Genomic DNA, 12,762 nt, shown 5'->3' on the forward strand with positions numbered 1-12,762 from the left:
ATCCTAACGCATGCTCTACTACCTTTTTAGAAACTTTTCACTGCTTGCAAAAACCTTCCACCAACTCCATATAACCTCATCACATTCCATATTGCTTCCTTATTAACTATCATACGCTTTCTCCAGATCCATAAACACAGCATACACCTCCTTACCTTTTGCTAAATATTTCTCGCATATCTGCCTAACTGTAAAAATCTGATTCATACAACCCCTACCTCTTCTAAAACCACCCTGTACTTCTAAGATTGCATTCTCTGTTTTATCCTTAATCCTATTAATCAGTACTCTTCCATACACTTTTCCCACCACACTCAACTAACTAATACCCCTTGAATTACAGCACTCATCACATCTCCCTTACCCTTATATAGTGGTACAATACACGCACAAACCCAATCTACTGGTACCATTGACAACACAAAACGCACATTAAACAATCTCATCAACCATTCAAGTATAGTCACACCCCCTTCTTTTAACATCTCAGCTCTCACACCATCCATACCAGATGCTTTTCCTACTCTCGTTTCATCTAGTGCTCTCCTCACTTCCTCTCTTGTAATCTCTCTCTCCTTCTCATCTCTCATCACCGGCACCTGAACACCTGCAACAGCAATTATATCTGCCTCCCTATTATCCTCAACATTCAGTAAACTTTCAAAATATTCTGCCCACCTTTCCCTTGCCTCCTCTCCTTTTAACAACCTTCCATTTCTATCTTTCATTGTCTCTTCAATTCTTGAACCAGTCTTCCTTACTCTCTTCACATCTTTCCAAAACTTCTTATTCTCTTCATATGAATGACCCAATCCCTGACCCCACCTCAGGTCAGCTGCCCTCTTTGCCTCACTTACCTTGCGCTTTACTTCCACATTTTTCTATCTATATCTTTCATACTTCTCTACACTATTACTCTGCAGCCATTCTTCAAAAGCCCTCTTTTTCTCTTCCACTTTTACCTTCACTCCTTCATTCCACCATTTACTGCCCTTCTTCATGCTTGCCTCCAACAAACTTCTTGCCACACACATCACTTGCAATCCCAACAAAATTTTCTTTAACTAACTTCCACTCCTCTAAATTAAGTTTCTCTTACTTTCACCTCGTCATATGCCATTTTCAACCTTTCTTGATATTTACATTTTACCCCCGGTTTTATTAGCTCTTCAACCCTCACTAGCTCCCTTTTACATCCACCTACTCTATTCCCCCACTCTTGCTACAACTAATTTTCCTTCCACTAAAAAATGATCAGACATACTGTTAGCCACACCCCTAAACACGTGCATGTCTTTCAATCTTCCAAACATTCTTTTAGTTATCAACACATGATCCATTAATGCCCTTTCTATCACTCTTCCATTTGCCACTCTTACCCATGTATACTTGTTTTTATCTTTCTTTTTGAAAAAGCTGGAACTTATCACCATCTCTTGCTCAACACACATATCTACCAGTCTCTCACCACGCTCATTTTCACCTGGTACGCCATACTTCCCAATGACACCTTCTACCTCTCCAGCGGCCACTCTAGCATTTAAGTCACCCATGACAACTACATAATTCCTTCTACCCAGTTCTTCTACACACCTAGTTAAATAATTCCAGGACTCATTCCGCTCTTCTTCACTTTTCTCACAACCTGGCCCATACGCACTGACAAAAGCCCAACATTTCCTACCCAACCTAACCCTTACCCCCATTAACCTAGATGATATCTCCTTCCATTCCACTACTTTATCTGTCATCCATTCACTCGGCAATAAAGCCACACCTTCTCTTGCTCTTTCCCTTTCAATCCCAGACATTTCACTGAACATCACTTCACCTTTCCCTTTTATCTTTGTCTCACACAAAGCCAATATATCCATCCTTCTATTCCTAAACATACTTCCAATCTCACATCTTTTACTCTCTATTGTACTACATCCACGCACATTCAAACACCCCAAAACTAGAGTGCGTGGAACAGTCACTTTCCCCCCAGCTCCACCTCTTTGATGTCACAGGATTATAATAAAGGAGAGGGGGTTCCCAGCCCCCTCGTCCTGTCCCTTTTAGATATGGTACCTATGGATATTTCATATTTAGCCACCCGTTGAGATACTACTGCCAGAGGGTTATGGGGTCTTTCGAGTGGCCAGACAGTACTACATTGGATCCTTCTCTCTTGTTACGGTTCATTTTCCCTTTGCTCACACATACACAGCGAATAGTCTGGCCTATTCTTTACTTATTCTCCTCTGTCCTCATACACCTGACAACACTGAGATTACCAAACACTTCTTCACCCAAGGGGTTACTGCACTGTAATTGTTTTGTGGCCACTTTCCTCTGGGTAAGGTAGAAGAGACACTAGCTATGGTCAGCAGCTCTTCCAGGAGAAGGACACTCCATAATCAAATAATTGTTCTCTAGTCTTGGGTAGTGCCATAGCCTCTGTACCATGGTCTTCCACTGTCTTAGCTTAGAGTTCTCTTGCTTGAGGGTACACTCGGGCACGCTATTCTGTCTTGTTTCTCATCCTCTTGTTTTGTTAAAGTTTTTATAGTTTATAAAGGATATTTATTTTAATGCTACTCTTAAAATATATTTTCTTTTTTTCCTTTCCTCACTGGGCTATTTTCCCTGTTGGAGCCCCTGGGCTTATAGCATCCTGCTTTTCCAACTATGGTTGTAGCTTAGCAAGTAATAATAATAATAATAATGACTCCTCTTACTAGAAAGGACAGTCACACCCTTAGAAGGTGTTGCTGCTTTGATGGCCTCCTTCTGCGTAAGGATGGTGTGTTGCAATTTAATAAAATTTACCAAGTTGCAACGCAAAAAAGACATAGTATATCGCACAGGTACAAAATTAACCGCTTGGTCTGCGAACACACACAATTTATCTTAACTGAAAGGAACCCTCTGTTTTTTGCCTAACAACATAAAGGTCTTCTGCCCTCGTATGCTTTACAAGCAATGGAGATATTAAGGGTATAAACCGGTCTAACCTAATCGACTCATACATTAAGAAGCATAGTTATCTTGTTGCTGGATATTTTTCAAGAAGTGTTCCTTGAACTATTACTATACACCGGAATTCAAACTATGGAATGAAATATTGCATTTATCCTTGATTCATAAATTACACTAAAGTCAATGTATACTTGAGCTCTAGATGTGGCTTTTATATTTTAAAAATTAGGAAGTAAAATAATAAAAGTAATGTCATTAAAATGTTTTATGAATTTAAATTGTGAAAGTTAAACTTATTTTTTATTTATAAGAGTACCTTTTCAAAGCTACTTATTTTCTGTAAAATTGTGAATATTGTCAACATGCCCAGAAATTGCACTTGTCCTTGTACTCTTAGTAGAATTTTTTTTTATGTATATATTAACTTTATTTACAGAATGCTGAAGTAGATCGAGCCAGGTCTGTTGCCCAGCGAGCTCTTCAGGTAATCAATGTCCAGGAATTTGAAGAGCGCATTAATATTTGGACTGTGATTCTAAGGTTGGAAGTTCTATATGGCACTGATGAATCCCTCAGTAATGTGTTTGGTGAAGCCTTGGCTACAAATGATCCACTTAAAATCTACATAGCTATGGCAATGGTGTATGCAGAAAGCAATAAAATCAAGGTAGGCAAGTTCATGAGAAGATTGCCATGTGAATTTTCATTTTTACATTTGACTTTTCCATATAAAATTTTGTTTTAGAAAATCCCTTTCTGGGTGATTCAAGGTTAAGGGAGTGAATTTAAAGTAAGGGTTTAACTGATAACAATGGTTATTATTGATAATGATATTATCAGGTAGCTGCAACATTACAAAGAAAAATTAATAATGAAATCTCTCACAGTATTTCTATACTCACCTGATATTCATACAGAATTGCTGCTTCTCCAGATGCTCAGTTTAATTGACATTTATGGGTTAAACTTTTGTAAAGGAAGGAACATTGTAGCTGTAAGTGATAACTGTTGCGGCAGTCTTTCTTCAGTTTTGAAGTCAAAATGATCCCTATCCTGTTGACACCTTGAGGCAGTGGGAGGAGGGTTGACATGTGTATGGACATTGGGCGAGTATAGATATAGGGGATTTTATTAAACTATGGTTTATTTCTATAAATCTCCCCTGATGTTCATATTGCTGACTCCCACACACTGCTGGGAGTAGGGTGTCAGTGAAGTAAAATGCTAGGATAAGTTTATTAAAAGCAATATACTGTGATTAATATCTAGATTTCTTTTTATCAATCCATCTTAATATATGGTTTGAAATAAGGGACTAAACTATTTAAAATACAAGTGTGTGTAGCTTGTCTTTAAATGATAAATTTTGATCTAAAGGATACTTTTAATTGATACCAAATCAATTGTAAAATGAAAACCCCATATACTTATTGATAAGAAAGTTAAAATCAAGTGAACTCGAAGTTAATTAGACAAAGGCTCTATAGTCGCTGGTTCCTAGAAGTTACCAATCTCATGAGCCAACTATTATTCTTTAAGGTAACTTGAGTTGAAAGTTGAATATGTTACTGTATTAATATTAGTTTTTTATTAATCTTACTACACATTTCAGCTTTTTTATACTATTATAAATAAAACTTGATTGATGATTGCAGGAAGCTGAAGATATCTACTTCAAAGCAACCAAAAAGTTTAGCCAAACATTTGATATTTGGATAAAAGCTGGAATATTTTTCTTCAAAAACAATATGTTGGAAGAAGGACGAAAATATATGGACCGTGCATTACTTTCCCTTGATAAAAGTCATCGTAAGTATTGTAAATATTATTTCCATAGATTTTGGCCAGTGTAATTATTATTGCCTTTTTTTTTTGTTATAGTAAACAGTAATGTATAAATAATACTAAATAAAATCAGAATCACTACAACTCGGAAAAATTGTGGTCAATGGTTGTTTTGATTGTGTTTTTCTTTGTCTGTAAATTTTTTTTCTATAAATCTACAAGTAACCAAACTAATAATAAGAAAGCTGGATGAAGTCTTATATTTTTTTTTATAATGATCATATTCACTAAATGATTAGTGTTGTTGTTTTTCAGATGTGAATTTGATAAACCGGTTTGCTCAGCTTGAATTCCAGTTTGGAGAGTTTGAGAGGGCAAGAACTATGTTTGAGAGCTTACTGAGTAATTATCCAAAGCGTATGGATATGTGGATTGTCTATGTTGATTTGCTGACCAAAAGGGGAGATATAGAAGGAGCAAGGTAAAACTTTCTCATTATTTTTTCTGTATATTGGGGCAGTTGCATTAAAAAAAATACAGTACTGTAATCCTCAAGTTATTCAACTAATTCACCAAAGCAAGTTTTAACTATATGCAAAATGACAGCTGAATTCAAAAGCTAGTTGAAGATTTTAATTTTTATTACACTACAGTGTTTATAACCTTGAAAAAATCAAATAACTGGTCGTTCTATCGTCAGACCACCTCTTCAATATTTGCTATGCTTCCAGAAAGCTAAAATCACTAGCATATTGCCAAATTCCATCATCTCTTCTTTGTATCCAAGGTTTTTATGTAGCAATGGTACTTCATATATTTCTAATGTGTAAAGCAATAGTTGGCATTGCATATTTTTCTTTGACATTATCAAAATTGATGCCATTATAGGAATACAGTTTTGACAGTAAGTCATTTATTTAAAGGTAACAGTTTTGTTATATGTACATGATACTTAGCTTGCTACTTTACATTTATAATAGATTGACAATATCTTAGTGGTGTTCGTCAAAAATTTAATTTAAGCCTCTCCAAACAAACGGTTAGTTTTCAGGATAACAGGAAAATTGCATTTACCTATTTACCTATTTCTATGCATTATTTAGTGTCAACACGTGTTCTGGTTTTACGTGCTGCTTTATCGGGACTATATTAGTTGAACAATGGAATCATACTTTCATATAGAGGCTATGGTGGTGAAAATTTTAGGTAAAAAAATATTTAGATTCTCTTAAATTGATTAACAAATATGGATTTAAATGAAAATTAATTTTTAAAAATTAATTTTGAAATACATAAATAGATTAATTTTGAAATTATAAATTTTTTTTGAGTTTCCAAATATTTTTGTATCCCAGATCTTCTAAATCTAATAAGAGTTCTGAGAGAACACCTTGGTACAACCTCTTATGTCAACCACATGCGAAGTATCACAGTGCAATGGGCTGGGTCTCTCCCCAGTTGGAGGTTATCAAGCATCTCTGAAAGAAAGGTTTTTTTTTTAGCGATCAACTGTGAAATAACTCTGGATACCTCTTGAAGTCTTTGTTGTTAAAACTTTGGAGATTATACTTTTTTTACTCCTTTCAAAGTGATGAAAGGATTTGTAAAGATCTTGTGCTCCATCTGCAAGAAAGCAAGAGACTCGGCTGAGAGATTGGTAAGGAGGGTGAGGTGGACCAGCTCCCTTACCAAGTAGAGGGGTTTGGATATCAGGTTGATCTTGACCTTGAAGAGGAGGCAGCCTTATTCCTGTGGCACTCGGAAGGGACTTTGATCTCTCCTAGGAAGCATCCTTTAGGTGTTTCCCTGAGGTTTAGCCCTCTTGCTAGTAGGGGTCTGGCTCAAGTTACATCTAGGCAGACTACAGTTCCTAAGGTGGCTTTATCTCATGTCCTGCTCACTCCACATTCCAGCCTGAGGAGCTAGTGTTTCGTGTCAGACTCATATCCTATGAGTTCGGTAATTGGAGAGGAGTCGCTAGGAATGGGTTCTGATGTAGAGCAGATTCTGGGTACATACTAGGAACCAAGCACAAGAAGCGATTTTGGCCTGGCATGATTATAGTTTCATTTTAGATAGTCCCTTCAATGATGGTAAATTTATGGACTTTAATACATTCCCTCTCTTGCACTGGTACATTTATGGAACCATCTCCTGATGCTTCTTCCCAACTCATATCTAAGGAAGTATTACTAATGATGCATAAGACAGCTCTTAGCACTGGCAGAGGCAATTTCAGTGCAATAGTTAACCCCTTGAGTGAAGAAGAATATTTTGGTTATTTTAGTGTAGTCAGATAATTGTGTATATGTATGGAAAAGAAAAATTATCCGTAACCAGAGAGGGATCCAATGTAGTACTAGATTATGTCAATGGAATGATTTGAAAAGCATGTGCTTCAAGAATTTTAGCTGTGTAAAATAGCAGGTAAGCATTTAAATAATACTTTCTGATTAAAAAAGTTTGACTCAATTGTTATTACACTTGTCTAAATAATTTTTATATTCTTTTCAGGCAAGTGTTGGAACGCATGACCAGCTTAAAATTAAAACTAAGGCAGATGCGTTCAGTTTTCAAGAAATTTTTGGAATTTGAAAAAGTTCATGGTACTGCTCAGAGCGTTGAATCTGTTAAAACAAGAGTTCAAGATTATGTTGCTGCAACTCTCAAAGAATAGTTTTATTTAGCTAGGACTTCATCCATGTACACTATATTGAGTAAATAAAGATATAAATAGTATATGGTTTTAATTTTAGGAAAACTTCCAGTACAGTGTCACAAGAGTTGATAAAACTTTTAAAATAATAACAAGTAGCAAAGCCAGGGAGTAATGAAGTTTTCACTTCTAAAAGGCCTAAATGTTGATTAAATTTAATACGTTTTTATATCAATGTTAATAACTAATTTGGCAAAGTAGGTCTGATTTAACTAAGCAATCAAAAATCTCTTAAATATTAATAGACCGCTACATGACAAATTCATATTCAATATGGCTCCCGTCAATGAGAAACTTGAGAAATACTGTATCTGAAAGTAATTCTCCGTGGCATTACTAAAATAAAATGAAACTAATAGTAATCAATAAATATAATAAACTCTTCAAATTATGTGCTAATCCATAAGACAAAGTTTGCCCAATAAATGATAAAAAGAAAAAAACAACATTATCCTACAGATGACAGATATGTAATGTTTACAATAATGCATGAAGTTTCTTACAGATAACCCCATTACAAAACAAAAATAGACTACTAATTTAAGCTACTATGTATGCCATGTCCAAAAAAATCATTAAAACAATTATACAACTAAAGATACTACAGTACTTGAGATCCTTATATAAATTTCCAAATTACCATGGAAATGGATTAAATAAAAGGGAATTTGAAAATAAAAGCAATTGAATGCCAAGTCACTGGTTTATCAATGTGCCGACATCAGTTATAACTTCATCTAAGCTAGCTGATAACGTTGTAAGAGATGAGACAGCATTCTTTAATGATCCTGAAAACCTATAAGGAAAATATATTGTAAATAATAATGAGCAAATAGAGCACATCACATCTGAAATACCAAGTAAAATATTAATCAAAAGACTATAGCCAAAGCAGAAAAAAAGATAGGCAGAAATTATTCAAGATGAGAATAGACATCCTCTTCCTCAGTAAAGACTGAAGAAGAGGATGTCAAGAAACTAAAAGCTAAAAAACTTTTCCCCACTTAATAACCAATGAAAATGAGAGAAGAACTGAAAACATTCATCCAGAGCGAGCAATAGTAAATACCAGTGTTTAAAATGGAGAATGCTATATAAAGGAAAGTAAATAAGGATGCAGGAAAATCAAAGATGACAATTGAAATTATTAAAGAATTGGGAAATCTAGGCAAAGATTAGGTACATACACTATTATAAAAGATTTGGAATGCAAAGGAATTGCCCCAAAAAGGAGACGTTAAACTGGGAACTACAAAGGAATAAGCTTTTGGAACATGTACTCAAGATATTTGAAAAAAATAATACAGGTTTGAGAGAATTGATAAATAAACGAGCAGTAGCTTGAATTTATGAAAGAAAGAGCACAGTGGATGATATCTTTATTGTAAGAAAAATCCAGCAGAAGTATCTAGAAGAAAACAAGGAAGTCTACTTGAGTTTTGTGGATCTTAAAAATGGATTTTGAGCGACGCGAAAAATCTATTTTTGGGTGAGATAGCCATGTCGTCCTGATGGAAGGTTCCCATAGGTAGCTTTCTAAGGGATATTTGGCTACAGTGATATTCCCAGAGAATTTACCTTTAGGTCTCCAGAATTCTAACTCCTGGCGCGAATATCAGGGGACGTATATCTTGATACGACACATGGCAATCTTCACCCCCAATAGCGTTTTCGTTTCGAGGGGGAAGAGTGGCAAAAATAGAAGGGGAGCCGTTATCAAGGTTACCGTTCCTCCCGTACTACTACGAGTATCTAGATGGCGCTGTATCCAACATGGCGCTTATTCCTTGTAGCATTGAGCATGTGGCTACAGATATAGTAATTTCGGGAGGGATCCTGCCAAGGCCTTTTCTATAGAAAAGGAGGGCGGGTCCATCAGGACGACATGGCTATCTCACCCAAAAATAGATTTTTCGCTTCGCTTAAAATCCGTTTTTTGGGCTCAAGCCATGTTGTCCTGATGGAAGTTTACCAAAGAATTACTAGAAAGTAGTGGATTTTCATAAGTGCCTTAACCTTGGGATAATTTTTCTATGATCATCCGGACCATTGAGACAAATGACGTTACCATTATCCGTCATTACCACTAATCATGGACAATGTTAGTGCTTCCTGGCCCCTGCAAGGAAGAGTCATACTAGACAGTAGAAAAGGGGTCTCAAGGTTTGCATATATTGTATGAACAAACATAAGTATCAACTAGATATACAAAAGTCTCACGGTTTGTATATGTTGTGATATACAGTATACAAAAGTCTCATGGTTTGTATATGTTGTCGGAACGACTAAGTATCAACTATATCCATTGTTTGTAAGCATACAATCATATTAGGTTTCCTTAGTTAAATAAGTAAGAGAACTCTGGCATATTTATTGAGCTAATTGCAGGGCGAAATAAGACGCAATTACACTCTAATGGACATTTATTTAGAACAAATGACCAAATGAAATAACGAGTGTAACGTGTTAAGGGAATTATACGTACAATGTATACAGAAAATATTTTTCTCCCTGAAAGGGAAGAAATGATGAGTGCCACTCTAAATTTGAAAATTTTTGATAAAATTTTCTAATATAATTTTCTGTAAATGTATACTATCAACACTGTGTACTATGTACACATGGCACAAGTGTTATCTGTATAATTCCACACCTGAGATTTTGAACAGTTAGTGTCACCATGGTGACACTCACTTAAAAGGTATTGCATTGGAAGTGTCAACACCTTTTCACCCTAATTGATAGTCCCAATCAATTAACTGTTCATCGCAGCACTAGACGACAGGTTTTAATACACTACCTGCCGCCACCACATAATGCTTCAGTTCGTGGACTTGCTTTGCGTAGTGTTTGTAGAACACTCTGGATGACTTCCATCCAGTATATGAGCGAAGACGCTCAAAGTCCATATACTGAAAAAAGTTCAGCGATGAAGCAATTTTCTCGGGTCATGACCTGCGGGTGTACTGTCAGGATCCGCTCTGCGAATGAAGTAGGTGAGCTTCGCCCTCAGTTGTTTTAGGGATAAGTTTGATCCTGAAGTTTCTCCTTTGAAGAGCTGTCCTCCCCTGAAGTCTGAAGTTCTACGAAGATAGACCTTTAGACACTCTACTGGACACAGAGAGACATCTTCCTTCAGAAGGCAGATTCTCTAGGGACCCCATCTCTTGGTGGGTAGCTCGTTCTTGGCGAGAAAGGTTGAATCAGGAAAGAGATTCAGTTCTCCCACTTCTGTGAACTGAATGTGGCCCTCATTTCTTGATAGGGCTACTATTTTACTAACTCTAGCCCCTGAGGCTATAGCAAACAGGAAAATAATCTTCTGGGTTAGATCCTTGAGAGAACAATCTTCATTGTTCACAGATGAAGCATAATGTAGGACCTTGTCCAAGGACCATGAAATGGGCTTCGGAGGAGCTGCAGGCCTAAGTCTAGCCCATGCCTTCGGGATCTTGTTAAAGATTTTGTTCGTCAGGTCCACTTGAAAGGCGTATAGAAGAGGTCTACTCAGGGCTGACTTGCACGTAGTTATCGTGCTAGCTGCCAGACCTTGTTCATGAAGCTGGATAAAGAAGGACAGACAGAAGTCTATTGAAATTTCTTTTGGTCCTTTTGCTTTAACAAAAACAACCCACTTTTTCCAAGACGATTCATATTGTCCTCTAGTTGACTTAGACTTGTATTCTTCTAAGAAGTCTATACTGCGTTTTGAGATCCAAAATCTTTTCTTAACCGCTAAGGCGAGAAAATCATGAGATGAAGGTTTTGGGTTCTCTGTGATGAAGCGAAGACAGTCGACTTCTGAACCCGTTGAGATAGTGCTGGGTTCGGTAAAAGGGCCGGCCTCAGTCTCAGTTCCATCACTAGAGGGAACCAGTTGCTCTTGAGCCACTTGGGGGCCACTAGAGCTGCCGTTCCCTGAAAGGATCTCAGCTTGTTGAGGACCTTCAGCAGGAGAAAGGATGGAAGGAACAGGAAAATCCGGGTCCATTCGTTCCAACCTAGGGACATGGCATCCATTGTCTCCTCTAGAGGGTCCTCGTATGGGGCTACATATCGAGGTAGTTTCTTGATGTCGCTCGTCGCGAAGAGGTCGATCTGCAGTTCCGGGACTTGTTCTAAGATGGAGGAGAATGAGTCTGCGTCTGGGGACCATTCTGACTCTATCGGCTTGAGCCTGGATAGAGCGTCCGCTGTCACATTGCGGAACCTTTGTAAGTGAACTGCTGATAGGAGCCATCTCTCTAGACAAAGGATGGCTAATATCACATGCTTGATATGGGACGATCTCGAGCCTTGTCGGTTCAGACATCACACTATCACTTCGCTGTCCAAGATCAGCCTGATGTGGTCTGATCTGCGAGGGGAGAGTTTTCCCAACGTCAAGAGGACTGCCATGGCTTCCAAAATGTTGATGAGAAAGGCCTTGAACAGAGATGACCAAGTCCCTTTGACTTCCCTTTGATGGGAGTGAACTCCCCATTTTTCCGTCGAGGCATCCATGTGGATAGTCATCGACGGCAGAGGTGGTTGCAAGGGCATGGTCCTCATTAGGCTCTTGGCCTTCGACCACGGGTTGAGAAGTGATCGTAGTAAGGCCGCTATCGGTCATTTTAGATCTCTTCAAGCGTTTGATGCATATCTTCTCCAGACTCCTGACGCATCTTTCAGCTGTGCTCTTAGCGCTGGGTCTGTTACTGCTGCGAACTAGAGAGAGCCCACTACTCTTCCCTGTTGCCGTCTTGAAATCCTGTCGGATTACAGTAGTCTCTTGACAGACCCTGCGATCTCCCTCCTCTTCCCTGAGGGAATGGAGGGACGGTGTAACCTCAGGTTCCAATGGATTTCCAGCCATTGAAACCCTTGAGCTGGAGAGAATCGAGACTTCTTGAAGTTGATCTTGCATCCCGGATGTTCCGGGAACTGGATCACTTCTTTGCATGCTTGCAGACAAGCCGTTTCGGATGCTGCCCGCACCAGCCAGTTGTCCATGTACGCTGCTACCTGAAGACCTTCTAGGTGTAGTTGTTGCACGACTGCGTCTGCAAGTTTCGTGAAGATACTTGGGGCTATGAATAGTCCGAAGGGTATGGTTCTGAGAACATACTTTATCTTCTGTAACTTGAATCCTAGGTAGGAGGAAAGCGGGCGACTGACTAGAAGGGGGCGACTGTAGAAGGGGCCAATAGGCATCTATGAGGTCTATCGAGACTGTGAACGCCCCTTTTTGTAACGGTCCTTATGTGTTGAAGGATTAACATCCTGAACTTGCTGTTTTCTATGAACTTGTTGAATGG

The 12,762-nt window shown here is 38.0% G+C and overlaps 2 protein-coding genes across 3 annotated transcripts in view; one reads left to right on the forward strand and one right to left on the reverse strand.

Annotated features, from left to right (window-relative positions):
• The window catches only part of LOC137647106 (protein RRP5 homolog), a 64,930-nt gene extending 57,442 nt beyond the window's left edge, over window positions 1-7,488 (forward strand). Inside the window, exons 12-15 of the mRNA XM_068380338.1 lie at window positions 3,401-3,631; window positions 4,620-4,773; window positions 5,065-5,230; window positions 7,264-7,488. Of these exons, the coding sequence (XP_068236439.1) occupies window positions 3,401-3,631; window positions 4,620-4,773; window positions 5,065-5,230; window positions 7,264-7,426 (714 nt within the window). The 3' untranslated portion in view covers window positions 7,427-7,488. The remainder of the gene's footprint in view (window positions 1-3,400; window positions 3,632-4,619; window positions 4,774-5,064; window positions 5,231-7,263) is intronic.
• Window positions 7,482-12,762, reverse strand: part of LOC137647105 (uncharacterized) — a 371,223-nt gene continuing 365,942 nt past the window's right edge. For both annotated transcript variants that reach the window (XM_068380337.1, XM_068380336.1), the window contains one exon: window positions 7,482-8,261. In XM_068380337.1, coding sequence (XP_068236438.1) covers window positions 8,162-8,261 — 100 coding nt within the window. In that variant the 3' untranslated portion in view covers window positions 7,482-8,161. The remainder of the gene's footprint in view (window positions 8,262-12,762) is intronic.

The sequence above is a fragment of the Palaemon carinicauda genome, chromosome 9, assembly GCF_036898095.1.
Source record: "Palaemon carinicauda isolate YSFRI2023 chromosome 9, ASM3689809v2, whole genome shotgun sequence".
NCBI lineage: Eukaryota > Metazoa > Arthropoda > Malacostraca > Decapoda > Palaemonidae > Palaemon > Palaemon carinicauda.